This window comes from Leucoraja erinacea, chromosome 18 (genome assembly GCF_028641065.1).
Source record: "Leucoraja erinacea ecotype New England chromosome 18, Leri_hhj_1, whole genome shotgun sequence".
Taxonomy (NCBI): Eukaryota; Metazoa; Chordata; class Chondrichthyes; order Rajiformes; family Rajidae; genus Leucoraja; species Leucoraja erinaceus.
The window spans coordinates 39,442,031-39,467,824 of record NC_073394.1 but is presented as its reverse complement, the minus strand read 5'-3'; the positions used below and the strand labels follow the sequence as shown (position 1 = coordinate 39,467,824).

The window sequence follows — 25,794 nt, the reverse complement described above, 5'->3', positions numbered from 1 at the left end:
GTTCCCATAGTGTTCCCATAGTGTGTTCCCATAGTGTTCCCATAGTGTTCCCATAGTGTGTTCCCATAGTGTTCCCATAGTGTGTTCCCATAATGTTCCCATAGTGTTCCCATAGTGTGTTCCCATAGTGTGTTCCCATAGTGTTCCCATAGAGTTGCCCATAGTGTTCCAATAGTGTTCCCTTGCGGATATGTTCCCATATGTTCCCATAGTGTTCCCATTGTGTGTTCCCATAGTGTTCCCATAGTGTGTTCCCATAGTGTTCCCATAGTGTGTTCCCATAGTGTTCCCATAGTGTTCCCATAGTGTGTTCCCATAGTGTTCCCATAGTGTTCCCATAGTGTGTTCCCATAGTGTTCCCATAGTGTTCCCATAGTGTGTTCCCATAGTGTTCCCATAGTGTGTTCCCATAGTGTGTTCCCATAGTATTCCCATAGTGTTTTCCCATAGTGTGTTCCCATAGTGTGTTCCCATAGTGTGTTCCCATAGTGTTCCCATAGTGTTCCCATAGTGTGTTCCCATAGTGTTCCCATAGTGTGTTCCCATAGTGTGTTCCCATAGTGTGTCCCTATAGTGTTCCCATAGTGTGTTCCCATAGTGTTCCCATAGTGTTCCCATAGTGTGTTCCCATAGTGTTTTCCCATAGTTTTTTCCCAGAGTGTTCTCCCATAGTGTGTTCCCATAGTGTTCCCATAGTGTGTTCCCATAGTGTGTTCCCAGAGTGTTCCCATAGTGTTCCCATAGTGTTCCCATAGTGTGTTCCCATAGTGTGTTCCCGTAATGTGTTCCCATAGTGTTCCCATAGTGTTCCCATAGTGTGTTCCCATAGTGTTCCCATAGTGTGTTCCCATAGTGTGTTCCCATAGTGTTCCCATAGTGTTCCCATAGTGTTCCCATAGTTTCCCATAGTGTTCCCATAGTGTTCCCATAGTGTGTTCCCATAGTGTGTTCCCATAGTGTTCCCATAGTGTTTCCATAGTGTTCCCATAGTGTTCCCATAGTGTGTTCCCATAGTGTTTCCATAGTGTGTTCCCATAGTGTGTTCCCATAGTGTGTTCCCATAGTGTGTTCCCATAGTGTGTTCCCATAGTGTGTTCCCATAGTGTGTTCCCATAGTGTGTTCCCATAGTGTTCCCATAGTGTGTTCCCATAGTGTTCCTGTAGTGTGTTCGGCCGAACGCACTACTCTCTGCAGAGCCTTCCTGTCCTGGGCAGAGCTGTTCTCAAACCAGGTTGAGATGTTGCCGGACAAGATGCTTTCTACAGCCGCTGAGTAGAATCACGGAAGGATCCTCAGAAAGACTCTGAATTTCCTCAGCTGCCTGAGGTGGTAAAGGCACTGCCTTGCCTTACTCACCAGTGAGGCAGTGTGTGATGTCCACGTCAGATCCTCTGTGATGTGGACTCCCAGGTATTTAAAGCAGCTCACCCTATCCACAGTAGCCCCATTTATCCCCACTGGCATGTACATCCTCGGATGTGGTGCCCTCCTAAAGTCCACAATCAGCTCCTTAGTTTTAGTGACATTCAAGACGAGGCTGTTGTCCTGACACCAGAGTGCCAGATCAGCCACCTCCTCCAGGTAAACCTTCTCATCGTTATCGGAGATCAGGCCCACCACCACTGTGTCATCAGCAAACTTGATGAGGGAGTTGGAGCTGAACCTAGCCACACAGCCATGTGTGTACAGGGAGTACAGTAGGGGGCTAAGGACACAACCCTGGGGGGATCCTGTGTTCAGGGTGGTATGTCTCCCAATCTTGACCACCTGGGGCCTGGCGATGAGAAAGTCCAGGACCCAGGCACACTGTTCAGCCCTGTTCGAACAGTGTTCCTGTTCAGCACTGTTGTATATTCTTACCATGCAAATAACGCACACAAGCCATGCGTGCATTTGTTGCTCCACGGAAAATAATTGTCTGATTACTCACTCCAGACTTTTATTTGATATTGATTTATGGTCCTGTCTCTTCAAAGTGATTTACATTTATTGTGCTAACTGTGAAAAAAAAACATTCTTAGGGGTAGATGGAGAAAAAAATCTGCCTGTCAATTTTATCTGTGAGGCTTTCTGTTAAAATCATGATCGATTGTGAAAGTTCGCCCCATATTTGATTAAGATATTATGATATTGTCTTGGGACTGTGACTCAGCCACAGTGAAAAAAACATCTTTTCTCATCTGGCCTCCCAGCCATGAGATTCAATTTGCTTGGGTGAAGTTGTTGCATCTCATACAATCCTCCAGTGAAAAGATGGGGTCCTTTATGTCATTGGTAATTAACCTTCCTGCCATTCTACAGTGTAACGCTGGGACAAAGCACCAGGATTACAATCTACACCTGGTGCAAGTATTTTTTCAGCATTGCACCTTTGCATTTAGACTCTACTGTAGAGATATGGCGCGGGAACAGGCCCTTTGACCCACCAGGTCCGCGCTGGCACGCGATACTCCAACTATCCTACATCGCAGAGACAATTTACAATTCTTTTTACCCAAGCCAATTAAACCTACATCCTCCAAATCTGCACATCTTTGGAGTGTGGGATGAAACCGGAGCACCAGGTGAAAACCCACGCAGTCACAGGGAGAACGTACGAACACTGTACAGACAACACCCGTAGTCAGGATCGAACCCAGGTCTCTGGCGCTGTAAGGCACCAACTCTACCGCTGTGCCACCATGCCACATATTTCATTGGTGCAACATCTCTGTGATTTTGCATGCTATTAAGTGTTATATGTCAAAGATTTTGATGGCTGCTCACCAATATTGCATTTGCAGAAAATGTGATCACATTTACCACACAAGGCTGGAACTTGTGAACGTGCCCTGCCTTAATGAGATCACAGAACTGTCAAACACTGTCAAATGCCAGTGGGTTTTGGAAAACCTGAAACATTGCGAATAATTCATTAAACAATTTACGAAGTAACCAGAGGTAATAATAATTTAAAAATGACACTATCAAGTACATGGTGACCTGCGTCAATGAATACATTCCAGCAGAACTTACATTCTCGATAATAGAAACATAGAAAATAGGTGCAGGAGTAGGCCATTCGGCCCTTCGAGCCAGCACCACCATTTAATATGATCATGGCTGATCATCGAAAATCTGTACACCGTTCCGGCTTTTTCCCTATATCCCTTGATTCCGTTAGCCCTGATAGCTAAATCTAACTCTCTCTTGAAAACATCCAGTGAATTGGCCTCCACTGCCTTCTGTGGCAGATAATTCCACAGATTCACAAGTCTCTGTGTGAAAAAGTTTTTCCTCATCTCAGTCCTAAATGGGCTACCCCTTATTCTTAAACTGTGGCCCCTGGTTCTGGACTCCCCCAACATGGGGAACATTTTTCCTGCACCGAGCCTGTCCAATCCCTTAAGAATTTTATATGTTTCTATAAGAGTGGTGTCCGACGGGCCGCGGCTGTGGACTGGGAACCTAGTCACATGACAATGAAATATTCCATGAACTATTCAATTCCATTCCGGATTCCCTCTCATCCTTTTAAATTCCAGTGAATATAAGCCCAGTCGATCTATTGTTCCATCATATGTCAGTCCCTCCATCCCAGGAATTAAGTAAAGTGCTTCGAAGGGTTGGGTTATGGCACAAATCATCTCCTGCCTCACAAATGGCCGGGATCCTCTTTAATTGTCTATCGCCACAAGGAGACAACAACTGAAGCTACCTCACTGGCTCTCCACTCTGCTCTGCACCATCTGGATAACAGGAAGATATACCTCAGACTGCTGTTCATCAAATAAACTCAACGTTCAACACAATCATCTCCTCCAAACTCATTACAAAGTCTGACGCGCTGAGTTCCTCCAGCTTTCTGTGTCCATCTACTGTTCTTGGGCCTCCATCCTTCCTTTTACAAGTGGACCCCTGATCTTCTCATGAGCAGACCTCTATCAGTGTGGATCAGTAGCAATATCTCCTCCTCACTGACCACAAACACAGGCATACCTCAAGGCTCTGTACTTAGTCTCTGCTCTACTCTCTTTATAACGACAACTGTGAGCTCAAGCACAGCTCCAAAGCCATTTACAAATTTGCCAACACAACTGTGCTGTTGGCCGAATCACAGGTGGTGATGAGTCTGTGCACAGGAGAAATATAAAACACTTGGTTGTGTGGTGTTACAGCAATCACCTCTCACTCAACGTCAACATAGAAACATAGAAAACATAGATATTAGGTGCAGGAGTAGGCCATTCGGCACTTCGAGCCTGCACCGCCATTCAATATGATCATGGCTGATCATCCAACTCAGTATCCCGTGCCTGCCTTCTCTCCATACCCTCTGATCCCCTTAGCCACAAGGGCCACATCTAACTCCCTCTTAAATATAGCCAATGAACTGACCTCGACTACCCTCTGTGGCAGAGAGTTCCAGAGATTCACCGCTCTCTGTGTGAAAAAAGTTCTTCTCATCTCGGTTTTAAAGGATTTCCCCCTTATCCTTAAGCCGTGACCCCTTGCCCTGGACTTCCCCAACATCGGGAGCAATCTTCCTGCATCTAGCCTGTCCAACCCCTTAAGAATTTTGTAAGTTTCTATAAGATCCCTCTCAATCTCCTCAATTCCAGAGAGTATAAACCAAGTCTATCCAGTCTTTCTTCATAAGACAGTCCTGACATCCCAGGAATCAGTCTGGTGAACCTTCTCTGCACTCCCTTTATGGCAATAATGTCCTTCCTCAGATTTGGAGACCAAAACTCCAATACTCCAGGTGTGGTTTCACCAAGACCCTGTACAACTGCAGTAGAACCTCCCTGCTCCTATACTCAAATCCTTTTGCTATGAAAGCTAACATACCATTCGCTTTCTTCACTGCCTGCTGCACCTGCATGCCTACTTTCAATGACTGGTGTACCATGACACCCAGGTCTCGCTGCATCTCCCCTTTTCCTAGTCGGCCACCATTTAGATAATAGTCTGCTTTCCTGTTTTTGCCACCAAAATGGATAACCTCACATTTATCCATATTATACTGCATCTGCCAAACATTTGCCCACTCACCCAGCCTATCCAAGTCACCTTGCAGTCTCCTAGCATCCTCCTCACAGCTAACACTGCCCCCCAGCTTAGTGTCATCCGCAAACTTGGAGATATTGCCTTCAATTCCCTCATCCAGATCATTAATATATATTGTAAATAGCTGGGGTCCCAGCACTGAGCCTTGCGGTACCCCACTAGTCACTGTCTACCATTGTGAAAAGGATCCGTTTACTCCTACACTTTGCTTCCTGTTTGCCAGCCAGTTCTCTATCCACATCAATACTGAACCCCCAATGCCATGTACTTTAAGTGTGTATACTAATCTCTTATGTGGGACCTTGTCGAAAGCCTTCTGGAAGTCCAGATACACCACATCCACTGGTTCTCCCCTATCCACGCTACTAGTTACATCCTCGAAAAATTCTATAAGATTCGTCAGACCCCGCGGTCCCCTGCTATTTCCGGCAAATTATTTATGTCTTCCTTAGTGAAGACGGAACCAAAGTAGTTATTCAATTGGTCCACCATATCCTTGTTCCCCATGATCAACTCACCTGTTTCTGACTGCAAGGGACCTACATTTGTTTTAACTAATCTCTTTCTTTTCACATATCTATAAAAACTTTTGCAGTCAGTTTTTATGTTCCCTGCCAGTTTTCTTTCATAATCTATTTTTTCTTTCCTAATTAAGCCCTTTGTCCTCCTCTGCTGGTCTCTGAATTTCTCCCAGTCCTCCGGTATGCTGCTTTTTCTGGCTAATTTGTACGCATCATCCTTCGCTTTGATACTATCCCTGATTTCCCTTGTTATCCGCGGAACCAAGGAACTAATCGCTCACTTCAGAAAGGGGAAGTGCTGGAGTTAGCAGCTTGAAATTGCTGGATGTTAACATCTCAGATGACTTGGCCTGAGTCCAGCACAGAGATGGATGAGGGGGGACCTCATTGCAACTTACCGAATAGTGAAAGGCTTGGATAGAGTGAATGCGGAGAGAATGTTCCAACTAGTGGAAGAGTCTAAGACCAGAGGTCACAGCCTCAAAATAAAAGGACGTACCTTTAGAAAGGAGATGAGGAGGAATTTCTTTAGTCAGAGGGTGGTGAATCTGTGTAATGCATTGCCACAGACAGCTGTGGAGGCCAAGTCAATGGATATTTTTAAGATGGGGATTAACAGATTCTTGATTAGTACGGTGTCAAAGATTGTGGGGAGAAGGCAGGTGAATGGGGTTGAGAGGGAAACATAGATCAGCCATGATTGAATGGCGGAGTAGACTTGGTGGCCTGAATGGCCTAATTCTGCTCCTTGAACTTATGAGATGTCATCAAGAAGGCCCACCAGCATCTCTATGGTAGCCATTTAATGAGGTTCAGAATGCCACTGAATTCTTTAACAAACTTCTACAGATACAATGTAGAAAGTATCCTGACTGGTTGCATCATGGCCGGCTATGACAATTCCAATGCACAGGAATGCAAGAGACAGAGGAGAGAGATGGGCTCAGCCCGGTCCATCACGGCCACAGCACTCTCCACAAACGGTAACATCTACACCAGGCGCTGTCTCGAGAAGGCGGCATCTATCCTCAAGGATCCCCACCATCCGGGCCCTGCCCTCTTTCTTGTTGCTACCATCGGGCAGGAGGCACAGAAGCCTGAAGACCCACATCACCCGGTTGAAGAACAACTACTTTCCAACAACTGTTAGGTTCCTGAACATAAGACGTTGAACCTAAGATCTACACAGCCCTAATCGTAACTTGACAATGGAACTCTACGGGGCCAACTCCTGCACCACCATGGATTTGTGGTCTTGATGAATTTTACACTGGTGTGTCATTTTTACAATCTTTTCACTGTCTTATATAATGGATATTCTCTGCTTCGTGTGTTGCCTTTGACGCTGCTGCACGCAAGATTGTCATTGTGCCTCTACCACGGTCTGGCACCTCAGCACGCTCAGCGGCCGCTCCAGACTTTCCAAGCCGCTGAGGAGCGTTCACCCGATGCCGGAGTTCCATCTTCCCGGCAAGCGAGCCTAAAAACATTGGACTGGCTGCGGAGGCCACAAATAGGCCCCGACCTAGGGTGATCACAGAGGACTGAAACTTTCTGATGCCTTTCCCCACAGTGGAAAATGTTGATTCAGTTGTGGGGGGACGTTCATGTTGAATTCTATAATGTGTTGTGTCATTTTTCTTTTTTTTTAATGTTTCTAGGGATGTACGGAAACTTTATTATTTTTTCTATGTAAAACACTTTGGTTTCAACGCGAGTTGATTTAAACGTGCTATGTTAATACAATGTACTTACTTACTTATTTACACACTGGCGCAAGTGACACTAAACTTGACTTGACTTGACCTGACAAGAATAAGCAAGCTCCAGCCTTCAATTAGTTTTGATGTGACAGTACCCGTGGCAGATCTTGAGAAGATAATAAACATTGAGTGTGGGGGAAATGTACGCGTAGACCATTCTGTGCAACGGGCGCCATTTTAACTCTTTTATGCTGGTATTGCCCTGTAGGTGGATGGCGTGCTGTGTTTGGCTGACCTGTTGACGGATGAATCCCACCCTGAAGCCACGCGGGCAGAAGCTGCAGCAGTGGTCTCACAGATCACATCTCCACATCACGCCTTCACCCAACATCTCAGCAGCTTCCTGGAAAACATGGAGGACATAGTAACCGCACTTATCAGTAAGTATCGTTCCAGCGGGCTTGTTCAATGGGAAGCTAGTCCCAGAGTTTAGAGGTATAGTGTAGAAACAGACCTTTGGATTCCGCGCCAACCAGGATACCCTTCTGCTAATTCTATCCCACACGCTAGGGATAACTTATAACGGATGTCAATTAACTTACAAACCCGCATGTCTTTGGAATGTGGGAGGAAACTGGAGCACCCAGAGGAAATGTACGCAGGTCATAGAGAGAACATACAAAATCCACACAGATAACACCCGTAGTCAGGATCGAACCATGAGTCTCTGGTGCTGTAAGGCAGCAACTCTACCGCTGCACCACCGTGCTGCACTACAGCTGCAATGTTATCTCTTTGTGTTCTTCAAGTGATTCACTTCCACAAGTTGATTTCCCTGAGACGCACACTTTGCACTGTTGACTGGAGCAGCAGGTGCTGTTCGGGTGGTGGTCACTTGATGCCCCTGCCTAACCGAATATGAGTCCTCCTTGCCACGTGTAAAGGGAGGGTGAAGATGACACCTCTGTCAGGGTGAGATGGGACCGGTCATGAAGAACCCGTTCAGAATCGTTACCTGGGGAGGTTGATGGTGCCTAGGTCGATGTCAAGGAGATCATGAGAGTCACGTTGCTTGGAGACCGGTCCATGGTTTAGGTCAGGATGAAGAATGGGGCCTCTGTCAGCGATTAGGACTTTCTGTCTAATAGCATTAAAGGAGAAGGGTACATTTAGTGCACGATAAAGTCCGTAATTCACAAGCATCATATTTAAAGCATTTCAGAATATTTACAGAATTGTAACCATGACAATGAGCTGCATAGATCAGTTTATTTTAATGCCACGTGTACCAAGGCACAGTTAAAGCTTTTAGTGGCACGCTAACCAGTCAGTGGGAAGATTATACATGAATATAATCACTGTGCGCAGTGTATAGATAAAGGAGAAAGCGAATAACGTTTAGTGCAACATCCCAGTAAGCCCAGTAAAGTCTGATTAAACATTGTCCGAGGGTCTCCAATGAGGTAAATGGTATCTCCAGACTGCTCTCCAGTTGTTCGCCTGGTTCAGTTTCCTGACACTTTAACTAACAATTAAAGCCATCACGGTACGTGTGCAAACATGGTGACATTTGACACCACACACACTCACGGAGCGACAGATAGCCATTGTCAATGGCATTTCACCAGTAATGCAGAATTTAAAGAAAGTGGACACATTTAAAAATAGTACAGTCTTATTTAGATTTGGGGGCATTACTCTAAGTGGTAAAAGGTGTGTTAATGAGTTGGTCCACCCCCTGCTAAATGTGTCAATGTCCCTCGAGGGATCTCTGAAGCAAAATATTTATCTCTCCTTTGATAGATACCTATTCGTCACCTTGAGAAGCCTCACTGCACTGTTCAACCACTGCTATGTTGTAGCATGATTTACAGCTCACTGAGGACGTTTGACAGAGTGCCCTGCTATTTGTAGAAATATAAATACCTTGGCAGCCATTGACAGCCCTGCAGAATGTGAAAGCAAGCCAGCTATTGGGAGAAAAATCCCATCCTCGGTTATTAATGCTGAACATCTTTAGTTTAGAGATATAGGGTGGAAACAGGCCCTTCGGCCCACTGAGTCCGCACTGACCAGCGATCCCACACATTAAAGGGCCTGTCCCACTTTCACAACCTAATTCACGACCTCTGCCGAGTTTGCCCTTGACTCATACTCGCAGCATGGTCGTCACGAGGTCGTAGGAGGTCGTAGGAGATCGTAGCAGGCCGTGAAGTTAGTCGTAGGTACTCGTGGCATCAAGTAGGTCGGGGCATTTTTCTAGTATGGTGAAAAATGTCCACGAGTATAAAAGATCTTGAATTAGGTTGTGAAAGTGGGACAGGCCCTTTACACTATCCTACACACACTCGGGACAATTTACATTTGCACCAAGCCAATTAACCTACACACCTGTACGTCTTTGGAGTGTGGGAGGAAACCGAAGATCTCGGAGAAAACCCATGCAGGTCACAGGGAGAGCGTAAAACTCCGTACAGTCAGCACCTGTAGCCAGGATTGAACCCAGGTCTCTGGCGCTGTGAGGCAGTAGCTCTACCACTACGCCACTGCGCCTGCCACCCTTTGTGTGCGATAGGGAACTAGATTATACACAAAGGACTAAAAACAAGCTAATGTGATGTAGACACAAAAAACTGCAGATGCTGGTTTAGAAGAAAAGATACAAAGTGCTGGAGTAACTCAACGGGCCAGGCAGCAGCTGTGGAGGACATGGATAGACAATCTTTTGGATTGGGACCCTTCTTCAGATATCCCTCAGACCTAGTCAGGTCTCCTATCCATGTTCTCCAGAGGTGTATAGAAAGGAACTGCAGATGCTGGTTTATACCGAAGGTAAACACAAAGTGCTGGAGTAACTCAGTGGGCCGGGCCAGGCAGCATCTCTGGAGAACAAGGATGGGTGATGTTTTGGGTTGGGACCCTTCTTCAGATGTCTTTCTTTTCCAGAGATGTGCCTGACCCGCTGAGTTACTCCGGCACTCTGTGTATTTTTCACTACTTCCACGTGCCCAGTTTGGGGTCCCAGATGTGGACCAGGATGCTGAACTTCGGGTGTTCGTTGAGACCGATTGCTTTGGACATCAAGGCAGCAGCTGACTGAGTGTGGCACCAAGGTGACCTAGCAAAACCAAAGTGAAACGTTGCTTGGCCATCCCCTCCACAGACGCTGCCTGACCCGCTGAGTTCCTCCAGCACTTTGTGTTTTTGCTGAGGACCAGGGTAGTTGGTGTTCTAGCTCTGGGTAGGAGGAGAGGCAGAAGATCTAGGAGAGATGTGATCAAGGACTCTGTCCACCATGGGAGAGGGCAAAAACCTTGGTGCAATAGACAATAGACAATAGGTGCAGGATGAGGCCATTCGGCCCTTCGAGCCAGCACCGCCATTCAATGTGATCATGGCTGGTCATCCCCAATCAGTACTCCGTTCCTGCCTTCTCCCCATATCCCCTGACTCCGCTATCTTTAAGAGCCCTATCCAGCTCTCTCCTGAAAGCATCCAGAGGACCGGCCTCCACTGCCCTCTGAGGCAGAGAATTCCACAGAAGATGGCAGGAAGATGTTCAGGAAGATGGCAAACCTTTCAAAGGAACCTGTGCAGCAAAGGCCTGTTTTTTTAGCTAATTCACTATTGTGAGAGGACAAGATACATTTCATGTAGAATATTGGCTGTATATGACTTTAAATATTTTACTTAGTCTAACTCTGCAAACTCTAACAAAGCAAGCACACAACTGGGTCTCTGAGGTTGATTTTGTTTCTGAAGTGCTTTGTTGGTTTAGTTTAGTAGAGGATGTTGCCAGGACCCAAGGGCCGGAGCAATAGGGAGAGGTTGGGCAGGCTAGGACTTTGTTCCTTGGAGCGCAGGAGTCTGAGGGGTGATCTTGTAGAGGTGTCTAAAATCATGAGGGTGAATGCATTGAGTCTTTTACCCAGGGAAGAGGAATCAAGAACCGGAGGACAGAGGTTTAAGGGGGTGGGAGGGGCAACGTTTAATACAAAGCCGAGAGGCAAATCTTTCACTCAGAAGGTGTTGGGTGTATGGAACAAGCTGTCAGAGGAGGTAGTCGAGGCAGGTACCATAACAACATGGAAAGGCACTTGGACAGATACATGGGTAGGAATGGTTTAGAAGGATATGAGCCAAACCCGGGCAGGTGGGACTGGTGTAGATGGGTTGGCATGGACGAGTTGGGCTGAAGGGCCTGTTTCCATGCTCTATGACTTCATGATCCTGCAGTATCTTAAAGATTAAAATAAAATTGTTACGGGTTTGGACACGGTAGAGGCAGGAAACATGTTCCCGATGTTGGGGGAGTCCAAAACCAGGGACCACAGTTTAAGAATAAGGAGTAAGCCATTTAGAACGGAGACGAGGAAACACTTTTTCTCACAGAGAGTGGTGAGTCTGTGGAATTCTCTGCCTGGTGGTGGAGGCAGGTTCTCTGGATGTTTTCAAGAGAGAGCTAGATAGGGCTCTTACAAATAGCGGAGTCAGGGGATATGGGGAGAAGGCAGGAACGGAGTACTGATTGGGGATGATCAGCCATGATCACATTGAATGGCTATGCTGGCTCAAAGGGCCTAATGGCCTACTCCTGCACCCATTGTCTATTGTCTATTGGCATGATAAAGATGCTGAGATTCAGTGCACCAGCAGGGGATGGGGATGGGGAGGGGGAAGGGGGAGGGGGAGGGAGAGAGAGAGAGAGGGGGAAATAGAGGAAGAAAGGGGAGCGAGAGACGTTTGAAAGAGAGGGGAGGGGAGGGAGAGAGGGAGTGAGGAAGGGAGAGGAGGAGAGAGGCCGAGGGGAGGGAGAGAGGGGGAGAGGGAGAGAGGGGGAGTGAGGAGAGGAGGAGAGGGGGGGGGGAGAGAGGGGTGGTGGAGGGGGAGGGAGGGGGAGAGGGGAGGGGGAGAGGGGGAGAGGGGGAGGGGGAGAGGGGGGGAGAGGGAGAGAGGGTGGAGAGAGGAGGAGAGAGGAGAGGGGGAGAGGAGGAGAGGGAGGGAGAGGGGGGTGAGGGGGGAGGAGGGGGAGAGGGGGAGATCCTACAAAGACAGCAAAGGAGTTAGTTAGCTCAGTAGCTCAGTAGTTTGGCCAGGAACACTGGAGGAAGTTAATACTTGCAGCATCATGAAGCTTTATTCTGAACATATGTTTGTTTTTTGGGTTATTTGAACATAGCATATGGCTTTGCATGAGCATAGTTCTAAAGATAATTTCAATTACAAGCATGTCAGTTGAAGGGAGCTGATGAAAGGTACGTTGGCGATAAACAGTAAAGGCTTGTGCAGTTGAGTTGAACGATTAAAGACGTTATTTCTTCACCTGTCATCACCCTTGGTAAAGCACGCACAGCTGTTGGTGAGATGAGGACATTAGGGGTGGATGTGGAGAGAGAGGCAGATTCAAAGGGGATGGAATAAATAAATTAGGTTTCCAGGGGAGTCTGTTTATATTAGCTTCAAATAAAAATGTTAATGTTATTCTGTACCCAATGGATCGAATCCCTTGTAAGCTGCAAGGGAGGTTCAGCGCTGGAAAGGTCACAAAGCAGAAGGCTCTTTATTGCACATCTTACTGGCAAGCATGAAGATGTAATACTCGGCAGTTTGCTTCATCCTTCCAGCTTGCTGATCAGTACTAATCCAATCTATCTTCACTGCGCAAATCTAGAGAGCCAAGGAAGTACAGAGCTCAAACAGCGAAAGTAAAACCCTGTCCTGCCCTTAGTTTAGATTGCAACTGATCTACATCTACATCCTAACTTTATCAATGAAACGGATTGTGATCCTTATGCCCCTGTCCCACTTAGGAAACATGAACGGAAACCTCTGGAGACTTTGCGCCCCACCCAAGGTTTCCGTGCGGTTGCTGGAGGTTGGGTGGTGTTTCGGGTCGGGTATCAGAAAAGGAGTCCGTCCCAAAACATCATGTCCCCCCCTGGTCCAATCCCTTCCAAGAAACCTCACACGCCTTTTGTCTCTTCAATGACTTCCATTTTCCTCACTCCCTCACTCCCTCACCTTTACTCCGACGTTAAATGCCACCCATACCTTCTCTCTAGAGACGCTGCCTGTCCTGCTGAACCACTCTAGTATTTTCTGTCTATCTCGGTGTAAACCAGCATCTACAGTTCCTTCCTACACACATCGTCTGTCCATTCCCGCCACGGATGCTGCCTGAACTGCTGTGTTTCTCCAGAATTGTGTTTGATTCAAGATTCCAGTGCCTCAGTTCCTCGTGTCTTCACAATTGACTTCACTTCAATAACTTCCCTGAGACAGAGATCAGCGGATTTCACCCGCCGTTGTGCAGAGTACTATATTACATCTTTCCTGAATGGCTTCCCTCCAATGTTATTGCCTTGTGGTAGAGTTCCATAACCAGAAGAATCATCATTTTTCTCCAACTACCAGATAAATACCGAAGTTGGATTTTTCTGAATCTTTGACATTTAGAACAATACAAGGCAACTCCATCAGTCCTCTCCCTAGTGTTGGCATGGCTTGTAACACATGCAATTATATAGAGGCATACAGCACGGATACAAGCTGAACAGGGCACCACAGTGGTAGTGTTGTTGCTGCCTTACAGCGCCAGAGACCCGGGTTCGATCCTGACTGCGGGTGCTGTCTGTATGGAGTTTGTATGTTCCTCCTGTGACCATGTGGGTTTCCTTCCACAGTCCAAAGACGAGCAGGTTTGTAGGTTAATTGGTTTTAATAAAATTGTAAATTGCCCCCAAGTGTGTAGGATGGTGCTGGTGATCACTGGTTGGCACAGATTCGGTGGGCCGAAGGGCCTGGCTCCAAGCTGTATCTCTATGTCAAGAGTGTTTTATTGTCCCTAGTGTGTAGGATAGTGCCAGTTTACGGGGCGATCATTGGGCAGTGTAGACTCAGTGGACCGAAAGGCCAGTTTCTACGTTGTATCTCTAATCTAAACTGAACTAAATTTAAACTAAAGTCAAGAGTGTTTTATTGTCATATGTCGTAAAATAGAACAATAAAAATCTTACGGGCAACAGTACAACAGATATGTAAATGTAGACCTCTGACAACACCAAAAACAAAGAAAATCAGGTATATTTAAAAAAAACATTAATATTGCAAAGACAATAATAAAGCCCCCTAGTCTATGTCCAACACCATAAGATTCAACACCATAAGATTCATCTTTAAGATTTCAGATTCCTGTTTCTCAAGATTTACTAACTATGAGGTGAAGTAAACATTGGTTGAAGCAAGTTGTTGCTTGGGGTAATTTTGAAAGGATGTGCAGTGTGCAGATGTACACTAGGGGGCATGCTTGTGTCGAGAGTTCCACCACACTGTCAGATCACATTAAGACCAGCAGATGCTGTGCGCCAAGTCCCTGGTTTGATGAATATATTTCAAACTCTTTCAAAGAGCAAAAGCCTCCTTTCTCGGCCCCTGTTTCATAAAACACAGTGGACTGATTCACACAGTTTGATTTTGAGGATTTTCTGCTAAAAGTGCCGCAAAAAAAATATATCAGCAGATGTGGCGTCTTTGTGAGTGAGAGTAATACTTGCAGTGGGATCTGTCAGGCCAGATCTCTTTGTGGACATCTGCCAAACCTGGCTGCTGGAAAATCTCTTTCCCCGACCACCTTTTCCTCCTTCTGTGTAAACCGAGAGTGCCTGCTAGATGTACTGCCACCTCTTTGGCATTTAAAGAGCGATGCTGGAGTGGGCAAGGCTGGAAAATTGGGCTGGGACACATTACGCCAGCTCCCAGCCTGTCAACGTTTCCATCGTAGCTAGCTACATCCACTCCAATTAAAATGTATTGACAGAGATCTGTAATCCTACCACAGTAACCAAGTGGCACGTCACACCTTGCACAAGCCACTTCCATCTGAGCACATACAACTCATCCTGGCAAATCAATCCCTGTCCGCTCAGTATTTACTGCAATTGGAAATGATAATATCCTTTGCTTGCCAACCCTTTCATGCTATTCCAGCTATCAATATCTACCACTTACGACTTTTTTTCCTTCCATTTGATGGGCTGCCTGACTTGTCTTCAACTGAGTAACTCTCAGTATGAATAATCTGTATAGTTGTGTTTGCTTTATCCAGTCAAGGACTGTCCTATCCCTTACTGAGCTTGTTTAAAAGATCTGTTTTTAAAAAAAGCCTCTCTTAAAAGTTCATTCTGAAGAAGGGTCCCGACCCAAAACGTCACCTATCCATAGATAGACACAAAAAGCTGGAGTAACTCAGCGGGTCAGACAGCATCTCTGGAGAAAAGGAATAGGTGATGTTTCAGGTCGAGACCCTTCTTCAGACTCTTCGTCACCTATCCATGTTCTCCAGAGATGCTGCCTGACTTGCTGAGTTACTCCAGCACTTTGTGTCTTTTTTTGGGTAAACCAGTACCAGCAGTTCCTTGTTCTGGAATATCGCTTAAAGGCTCAATTTGCTGGGCCATTTCTAGGCTGTGACACTATATTAGTGCGTCTCCAGCGGGTTTTCATTTGAACGAGTTGAGTGACGTTAATTTAGAGTACAGGTTGAAACAAGCACCCTGTCTGAATGCTGTGACTTTTTAAATAGGAGCTGGGATTAGGCAACATATGCTCATGCTATCAGTTTTGATTAAAATGGATACTGTGACAATCCAGAAGTGTTTAAGTTTCATATGTCCCGATCAGGCAAGTGCCGTGAGTAATTACTCAGGGTAGGCAGTCAGTCAGCTTTAAAACAATCTGAAACCGCGCATGCGCAGATTGTTCTCTCCGTAAGCTGTCAGTCGACTTTTATAAAGTCTTCAAAAGCCAAATCTCCTAAAAAAGTACCGTATTTCCTGACAATGAAAATGCACCCCCATTTTAAGTTGCAAAATTTTCAAAGAAGGCTGGTGGGACATAGAATTTCTCACGCTCAAAGAAATGAAAATAAAAAAAGCAATTTGTCCAAGGCTTCCAAATCTCCTTCATTCTGAATTACTGAATGGGTGGGGGGTGGAGGGTGATGGCGGTTGGGGAGATGATGGGAAAAACGGGAGCACACCCGGGACAAGTTGAACCAGTTCTGATCTTATTGAATGATAATACTTGTTCAAGGGACCAATTGTGGGGAGAGTTCCTGTCACAGTGTGTGGAGAGTCTGGTCACGGGTAAAGTTGCGCGGAGGGCAGGAGCATTGAGAAGGAGGGGGTCGGGGATCATGCCCACAACTCACTCACTGACCGCTGCCGCGCCGCTCCGGGCGCGGAGCCACCACATTGTGGCTGGGGAGGGAAGTAGCTCGGGTGGCTGCGAGCGGCTGCTGGGACCGGACAGCGGACGCCATCTCAGCGCCTTCTGCCGGCCCGCTCACCTCTGGCAGTGCTCTCCGTCTGAACATCTCTCACCTGCCGCTCGCCGGCTTCGCTCATGTCAGCCTCTTCCCGCAAATCCTTAAATTCCGACAGCCGAGTAACCTAATTTGGTCCCTTGAGCGCGCTGTCGGAATTTGAGGATTTGCGGGAAGCGGCTGACATGAGTGAGACTGGCGAGCGGCAGGAGAGAGGTTTTCAGATGGAGAGCACTGCCAGAGGTGAGCGGGGACCAGCAGAAGGAGCTGAGGTGGCGGCCGTTCGCAGCCACCCGAGCTACTTCTCCCCCCGGCCACAATGTGGTGGCTCCGCGCCCGGAGCGTCGCGGCGAGTGAGTTGCTGGCATGATTCCCTACCCCCTCCTTCTCAACGCTCCTGCCCTCCCCGCAACTTTACACCTGGCCAGACTCCCCATACGCTGTGAAAGGAACTCTCCCCTCCACAGTGGCGCTATCCTTTTACAGCCGCTTCCCAGCAGCTGCCAGCAATGAGGGATAGACTTGGCTATCCCTCAGTACAACAACGTTGTTCTTGATGTTGCTGTACTGACGGATAGCCAAGTCTATCTTTCTTGGCTAACAACATTCCAACTTCGGCTTCCAAGACACATGTAAATTTTCATGCCTTATTTTTGGGTAAAAAATAGCGTCTTCATTGCCGGAAAATACGTTATTTAAAAACATATAGCACCAAGAAATCTACTTACCACATTATTTGTACATGAACTCCATTCTTCTCTCTTTGTTTCTTAAGATATTCTTAAGTTAATGGCAATCCATGTTTGAAAACCCCGCCAAGTGCTGTATACTGCTGTGCATGCGCTGTATGCTGCTGCCCATGTGCTGTATGCTGCTGCACATGTGCTGTATGCTGCTGCACATGTGCTGTATGCTGCTGCACATGTGCTGTATGCTGCTGTGCATGTGCTGTATGCTGCTGTGCATGTGCTGCTGTGCATGTGCATGCTGCTGTATGCTGCTGTGCTGTATGCTGCATGCGCTGTATACTGCTGCATGTGCATGTGCTGTATGCTGCTGCTGTGCATGCGCTATGTATGCTGCTGCTGCTGCACATGCGCTGTATGCTGCTGTGCGCTGTATGCTGCTGTGCATGTGCTGTATGCTGCTGCACATGCGCAGTACTGCAAAGGCTGAGTTTCAGCTGCCGTCAGTCCCCTGGAAATTGACGGCTTGAAGCAGCATCGACGGCACGTGAGCTGCACAAACCTTCGCGGGTTACATGCACTGCGGATGAAAGGCACAGAGAATTATGCCTAACTAAGAGATCGATCTCTTAGGTAGGTATCATTCTCCTGTGCCTTTACTATTTATATATAATAATTACCATTTTATAATTTTAGTCAGGGTTGGCAGTGCCTACCTTGCCCACCCTGACGGCACGTGCCTGGCACCGTTAACAGAACAATGAAATTCCTACTTACAGCAACTGGACAATTGGGCACAGTGGCGGCATCTGGAACTTAATCCAAGCAGGTCTGTTGTAATTCACCTTGGGAGTCAAGTTCTGGTAGGACGTAGGGAGTAGATGACTGGCGCTTTGGAATGTTGATGTGCTCACATTGCCAACTTTAGCAATAGAGTAGAAACCACAGAAACATAGACAATAGGTACTGGAGTAGGCCATTCGGCCCTTCGAACCAGCACCACCAATCAATATGATTATGGCTGAACATCCAGAATCAGTACCCCGTTCCTGCTCTCTCCCCATATCCCTTGATTCCGTTTGCCTTAACAGCTATATCCAACTCTCTCTTCAATACATCCAGTGAATTACCGTCCACTGCCTTCTGTGGCAGAGAATTCCACAGATTCAAAACTCTCCGGGTGAAAACGTTTTTCCTCATCTCAGTTCTGAACATCAGGAACATTTTTCCTGCATCTAGCTTGTTCAATCGCTCTCATCCTTCTAAATTCCAGTGAATATAAGTCCAGTCGATCCATTCTTTCATCATATGTTAGTCTCGCCATCCCAGGAATTAACCTCATGTACCTACGCTGCACTCCCTCAATAGCAAGAACGTCCTTCCTCAAATTAGGAGACCAAAACGGCACACAATACTCCAGGTGTGGTCTCATCTGGGCCCTGTACAACTGCAGTAGGACCTCCTTGCTCCGATAGTTAAATCTTCTCACTATAAAGGCCAACATGCCATTTGCTTTCTTCACTGCCTGCTGTACCTGCATGCTTACTTTCAGTGACAGATTACAAGGACATCCAGGTCTTGTTGCACCCCCCTTTTCCTCGTCTGACACCATTCAGATAATAATTTGCCTTTTTGTTCTTGCCACCAAAGTGGATAACCTCACATTTATCCCCATTATACTGCATCTTCCCACTCACCCAACCTGTCCAAGTCACCCTGCAGCCTCATAACATGCTCGTCGCAGCTCACACTGCCACCCAACTTTGTGTCATCCGTAAACTTGGAGATGTTACATTTAATTCCTTTGTCTAAATCGTTAATGTACAGTTTATTGGTTGAAGTTTATTGGGGCTAAATTCATTGCCACAGAAGGTTGTGGAGGGCAAGTCAGTGGATATTTTTAAGGCAGAAATAAACTCTTGATTAGTATGGGTGTCGGGGGTTATGCGGAGAAGGCAGGAAATGGGTTTAAGAGGGAAAAATAAATCAGCCATGATTGAATGGCAGGGTAGACTTGATGGGCTGAATAGCCTAATTCTGTTCCTATCAGTTATGAACTTTAGTTAGGAATTGTTTTAATCATGGATCCAAGCAAAAGCAGCTACGCATTGAGTAAGAAGTAACTGCAGATGCTGGTTTATACTGAAGATAGAAGAAGGCTTGGCCTTCCTCCACTGTCAGAGTGAGGCCACATGCAAATTGGAGGATCAATACCTCATACTTTGCTTGGGCAGCTTACAACCCAGCGACATGAATATTGATTTCTCTAATTTCACACCTCCTGTATTTCCTCTGCTCCCACACCCCGCCTCTCTCCACCCTCTGCAACTGGAATTTAAACTGGAGGTGGTGAAGGGAGGGATTAAGCCAGAAATGGTATAATGAACACACACTATAGAATTTGACATAAAACATCCCCACACAGCAGAATCAAAGTTTCCCACTGTGTGGGAAGGCACCAAAGTCAGTCTCTTCCTCCACTATTCCCCGTGGTCAGGGCCTCCCCAAGCCCTCCGCAGTTGCAGCTACGGGCGGCCCGATGTCCAGGACCACTCGCCGGGGTGATACAAGTCCGACGTCAAAGATGTGGGACGTCCTCAGCGGCGTGGACACCAGAGTCGGCCCCATCCTACCGGAGTCGGTGGCTTCCAAAGTCCGCAGGCCGCGCCGGGTGGAGACTGCTGTTGTAGACCCTCTGCAAGGCGCCCCAGGACTCCACGATGTTGTTCAGCGCTGCCCCCATTGGAAGCTCTCCGCACCAGAGCTCCACGATGTTGGAGCAACGGACCAACGCTCTGGAGCTCCAAACAATGATCCAGGTAGGCATTGCCCGCTCCGCGGTGACTCCAGCGCTGTGCCGCCGCTGTAGCAGCCCTGGTCCGGATCCCGTTCCCCGGCAGGAAAGGCCGCTCCGGTCCAGCTAGTAGGCCACGAGGTGGGGGGCGAGGACGCGACTCGGAGAAATAGTCGCGCCCCCGCCAGGAAGAGGATGAAAATTCCAGAGATTCACCACTCTCATGATTTTCTCATCTCGGTCCTAAAAGACTTCCCTCTTATCCTTAAACTGTGACCGCTAGTCCTGGACTTCCCCAACATCGGGAATAATCTTCCTGCATCTAGCCTGTCCAACCCCTCAAGAATTTTGTAAGTTCCTATAAGATCCCCCCCTCAATCTTCTAAATTCTAGCGTGTACAAGCCGAGTCTATCCAGTCTTTCTTCATATGAAAGTCCTGCCATCCCAAGAATCAGTCTGGTGAACCTTCTCTGTACTCCCTCTATGTCAAGAATGTCTTTCCTCAGATTAGGAGACCAAAACTCCAGTTGTGGTCTCACCAAGACCCTGTACAACTGCAGTAGAACATCCCTGCTCCTATACTCAAATCCTTTTGCTATGAATGCTAACATGCCATTCGCTTTCTTCACTGCCTGCTGCACCTGCATGCCTACTTTCAATCTTCTTCTTCTTTCGTGTGGCATGCACAGCTTAAAGTTGTAGGACAACTTGTTCTATTTGATCTTCTGTTTGTGCACGTCTAGTTGATTGCATTAGTCGAAACAGGGCGGACCACACGAAGGTTGCAATCTTCCACCCCCCTACTTTCAATGACTGGTGTACCATGACACCCAGGTCTCGTTGCATCTCCCCTTTTCCTAATCGGCCACCATTCAGATAATAGTCTACTTTCCTGTTTTTGCCACCAAAGTGGATAACCTCACATTTATCCACATTATACTGCATCTGCCATGCATCTGCCCACTCACCCAACCTACCCAAGTCACCTTGCAGCCTCCTAGCATCCTCCTCGCAGCTAACACTGCCCCCCAGCTTCGTGTCATCTGTTGATGGCCCTCATCCCCATCCCGACCTCTATCTTCCAGTCTGAAGAAGGGTTCTGACCTGGATTGCCACCGATTCCTTTTCTCCAGAGATGCATCCTGACCCACCTAGTTCCTGCAGCATGTTGTGTCCATCTTAGCCACAGATTGATGTACGCTACTCTTTTAACTAATGCTTTCTATTAGTGATGAGAAGGTGTTGTTGGCGCTCACATTTAATCAACATACATGTCACCTGGTCGGAAAATGAAATAATGACGTCGGTTTAACTTTTCAAAGGTGCCATTATGCTGCACCGCCACACAAAAAAACAATGCTTTCATCAACAAATCAGCAGCATCATACTAGACAGAGGAGACAGCTAAATGCCACTTCACACCCACCACCAACCCCCACCCCCTTTCTCTTTTAAAACATTAACAATCTCCCAAATACTAAAACAATCAACGTGAAACAAGGTTCTCAATATCAGCCAGCTTCATCTTAGCATTTACAAATATATATTTAGTTGAATATAGCCACAAAAAGCTGGGGTAACTCAGCGGTTCAGACGGCATCTCTGGAGAAAAGGAATAGGTGACGTCCTGGTCGAGACCCTTCTTCAGAATCTTTTTTCCTATTTCAATTTATTTTTTCTCCAGAGATGCTGCCTGGCCCATTGAGTCATCCAGTTTTTTGTGTCTGTCTTTGGTTTAAACCAGCACCTGCAGTTCTTTCCTACACATTATGTTCAGCTGAATATCTGGTTATCTGTAGCATTCCGCTGTGATATTTTGCTCTTCTTCCAAGCAGACAATCAGGCAGCCAACTGGACACAATTCATGCTTTCATGATCATTTGTCGGGCTTGGTATCGGATGCTTTTATTTCAGACCCTTGCTGCTGGGCTGACCAGAGGACGGGAAAGCAGTGACCTCTTCGACAGGAACAGTGACTACCTGACACAAGCGATGGGAATGGCTATCTGTCTGAAACCAGACTCAGCTCCTCACTGACATCTGAAATGAGCCGTGAGCAAACAAAGGTTAACGTTGCCCTGACCTTCACATGTATCGTTAAATAAAAGGCTGTTGGCAGAGCTAGGCCCAAAAAGCTTATTAAAGGGTCCATTGTGCCTGCAGGCATCCAAAAAAAGACACACGGTGCTGGTGTAACTCAGTGGGTCAGGCAGCATCTCTGGAGAACGTGGATCGGTGACATTTTGGGTCGGGATCCTTCTTCAGTGTACATTTCCTTCAGGAAATTATCATGCTGGGAAGATGGGGTGCAAACCTATTCTGATCCCGAGAACTGATTTCTCTTTCCACTGATGCTGTTTGACTTGTTGAATTCTTCTAGTGTTTGAGTATTATATCAGTCTGAAGGGTCTCGACCCAAAATGTCACCCATTCCTTCTCAGAGATGCCGCCTGTCTCGCTGAATTACTCCAGCATTTTGTATCTATTGTACTTCCGGTGGCATTGGTGCCAGCAGCCTCTACCTTCAGCCCGTATCTTTTTGTTTTTTTTGTTTTTTTAGTTATGTTGATGTGTGTTTTTTATGATTTTTTTAATGTTTTTATGTGGGGGAAGGGGGCAAGGTGCGGGGGATACCGTCCTTCAGCCGCTTCCTGGTGAGGACGTGACTATTATTCGAGTCGCGTCCTCGCCCCCCCCCCCCCAGCGGGCTACCTACCTGGATTGGCGCGGCCTTTCCTGCCAGGATCGACCAGAGCTCCAGCAGCAGCGGGACAGCGCTGAAACATCGCGGGGCTGGCGATGCCTTACCGGGGGTCGCCGTCTGGAGCCCGGAGTGCTGGACCTGCTGCACCGACATCATGGAGCTGCGGTTTGCGGAGCTCCCAACGCGGGCGGCGCTGATCAACAACGCGGGGTCCTGTGACTCTGCCCGGCTCGACCTGCGGACTCGGGAGCTGCGGACTCCGGCTGCGGGAGGCGGCTGATCGGGAGGTCCGGGCCGCTGAGGAGGAGGATGTTCACCGTCGGGGTTCGGCGTCGGCGTTCCACCAGCCCGGCGTGAGGGCCTGAACATCGGGCCACCCGGGGCGGCGACTGCGGGTGCTCGGAAGGCCCCGACCACGGATGAACATCTGGGAAGATCGGAGGGGAGGCTGGCTGGACAATGGTGCCTTCCTCACCTTGGTGCCACTGTGTTGTGTTGTGTCGTGGACTTTCTGTGTTTGTGCTTTTTTTAAAAATTCTATTTTATTTTTTTAATGTTTTAATATTTATTATTTATTTATTTTTATGATACTGACTGTAAAGGGAAATTCATTTTGTTGTCTCTAATTGAGACAATGACAATAAATTTGAATACAATACAATACAATACAATACAATATCTTTGATTTCCACATCTCTCTCTGGATGTACTTCCAGTCGCGTAATGGTAACTTCAGTCTATTCTACATTTTCTTTAATCACATCTCCTTTGATGTCTCATTTTCTCACCTCACACTTCCTTATCTCTGTGTCTCCCTCTTCCCTCAGTCTGAAGAAGGATCTCGATCCGAAACATCACCCATTCCTTCTATAGACACAAAAAACTGGAGTAACTCAGCAGGTCAGACAGCATCTGTGGAGCTATTCCTTTTCTCCAGAGATGCTGTCTGACCCGCTGAATTACTCCAGCATTTTGTGTCTATTTTCCATTTAAACCAGCATCTACAGTTTCTTCTTACCCATTACTTCTATCCAGAGATGCTGCCAGTCCTGCTGAGTTACTCCAGCATTTCAGTATCAGAATCAGAATCAGAATTTTTATTCGCCAGGTATGTATTGCAACATACAAGGAATTTCACTGGCCAGGTCAGATACAATTAAAAGCACCAGACTCAGAAACACATTTTAACATGAACATCCACCACAGTGACTCCTACATAATCCTCACTGTGATGGAAGGCGAAATAAATTTCAAGTCCTTCCTTTTGTTCTTCCTCGGTCGGGGGTCTCGTGCCCTCCGTTGACGGGACGGTCTTAACTCCCGTAGCCGGCGGCATTTGGGCCCTCCGCGTCGAGGCGATCATCTCCTGCATCAGCTTCCCCGCGACGGGCGATCAAACCTCGTGTCGGGGCTGGTCGAGCCTTCCCAAGCGTTGGAGCTCCCGACTATCCTCTCCCGAGACTACGAGCCCTTGATGGTAAGTTCGCAGGCCGCAGTGGGAGCGATCCCAGGCAAGGGATCGGCTCTGATGTTAAGTTCGCGCCCCGCGGTGGGGCTCACAGTCCAAGGAGGCCTCCAGCTCCAGCGATGGTAGACCGCAGAGCCCGGAGAATGTGATCCGAAAACTGATCACATCTCCGGGAAGGTAGGAACTTGCAAAAAAAGTTTCCCCCTCACCCCTCCCCCATCCTCCCCCACATAAAACAAACCAAAGTACATTAAAACAAACTTTTAACAAACGCTAAAAATACCAAAAAAGATGAAAAAATGAACAGACTGTCGGTAGGGCTGCCATCTCCCCGGCGCCCCTGGTGGTCAAACATTTTGTGTCTAACTTCTGTCTGTTAACATATGTCTGCTTGTTAACTAACATATCAGGAATCTTTTCCAAGATGCTCGGTGAACTTGGTTCTTCCCCAGTAATATGAATATTTTTACAGCTGCCAGTTTCCTTAATACGAACAAGTTATAAATCTGCAGAAAAATTAAACTCGGTAGTGAAGTGCCTTCAAATGTTGTCTAGATTTTCGGAACCCATTTCTTGCCCGGTCCATCTGATGATATCTCCTGCTCTCTTCATTAGTTGACTGCCAATAACATTAAACAAATATGGTCTTCTTTAATAAGTGGGTGGCCATGGTGGCGCAGTGGTAGAGTTGCTGCCTTACAGCGCTTGCAGCATTGGAGACCCGGGTTCGATCCCGACTACAGGTGCTGTCCGTGCGGAGTTTGTACGTTTACCCCGTGACTGCGTGGGTTTTCTCAGAGATCTTTGGTTTCCTCCCAAACTCCAAAGACATACAGGTTTGTAATTGGCTTGGTAAATGTAAAACTGTCCCTTGCGTGTGTCGCTGGTCGGTACGGACTCGGTGGGCCGAAGGGCCTGTTTCCGTGCTGTATCTCTAAACTAAACTAATAAGGTGTCATTACTGAGGCTGAGGGCTTTTTAAGAAGCCTGGAAAATGATTCACTTTGTTGGCAATCAACTGATAATGTGTAAAACTTAGCAACACCCGTCACAGAATATCAACACAGGAATGCGATCTAAAGGGCCACCCAGGATTGGAAATTCAATGATTAATCACTCTCAGGCGAAATTAGATACATGAACGCAAATGTTTTAATGTTAAAGCATCACGAGAGAAAATAGTTAGCGGTCACCGTATAATTATTGACTTTTATTTATTGCGCCTGAAGTCTTTGTTGACTAAGATACGACGGCTGGATTGCAGTGATGTAGGCGCAATAGTGGCATTGAAGAGATACGTAGATAGGCACATGGATATGTTAAGTTCAGTTTAGTTTATTGTCAGTTAAGTGACCCAGCAGGTTATTAAAAGTCATATTACACTTTTCCACAGAGATTCAGAGCAATGCTGCCGAAATTGAAAGAAAGGACACTATATTCACGCGACAGAGAGCAATGAATTTACAGCCAAATTGTTGAAGGTGACAAAACTTCAGTTTTTCCTGCAGATGGCATTATTTGTCAAAGAGTTACAATTGCACAAGA

General features: G+C 46.9%; 1 protein-coding gene across 1 annotated transcript in view; it reads left to right on the top strand.

The window, feature by feature from the left end:
• Positions 1-25,794, top strand: part of LOC129705948 (protein inscuteable homolog) — a 230,274-nt gene that overhangs the window by 166,196 nt on the left and 38,284 nt on the right. Inside the window, exon 7 of the mRNA XM_055649883.1 lies at positions 7,543-7,714. Coding sequence (XP_055505858.1) covers positions 7,543-7,714 — 172 coding nt within the window. The remainder of the gene's footprint in view (positions 1-7,542; positions 7,715-25,794) is intronic.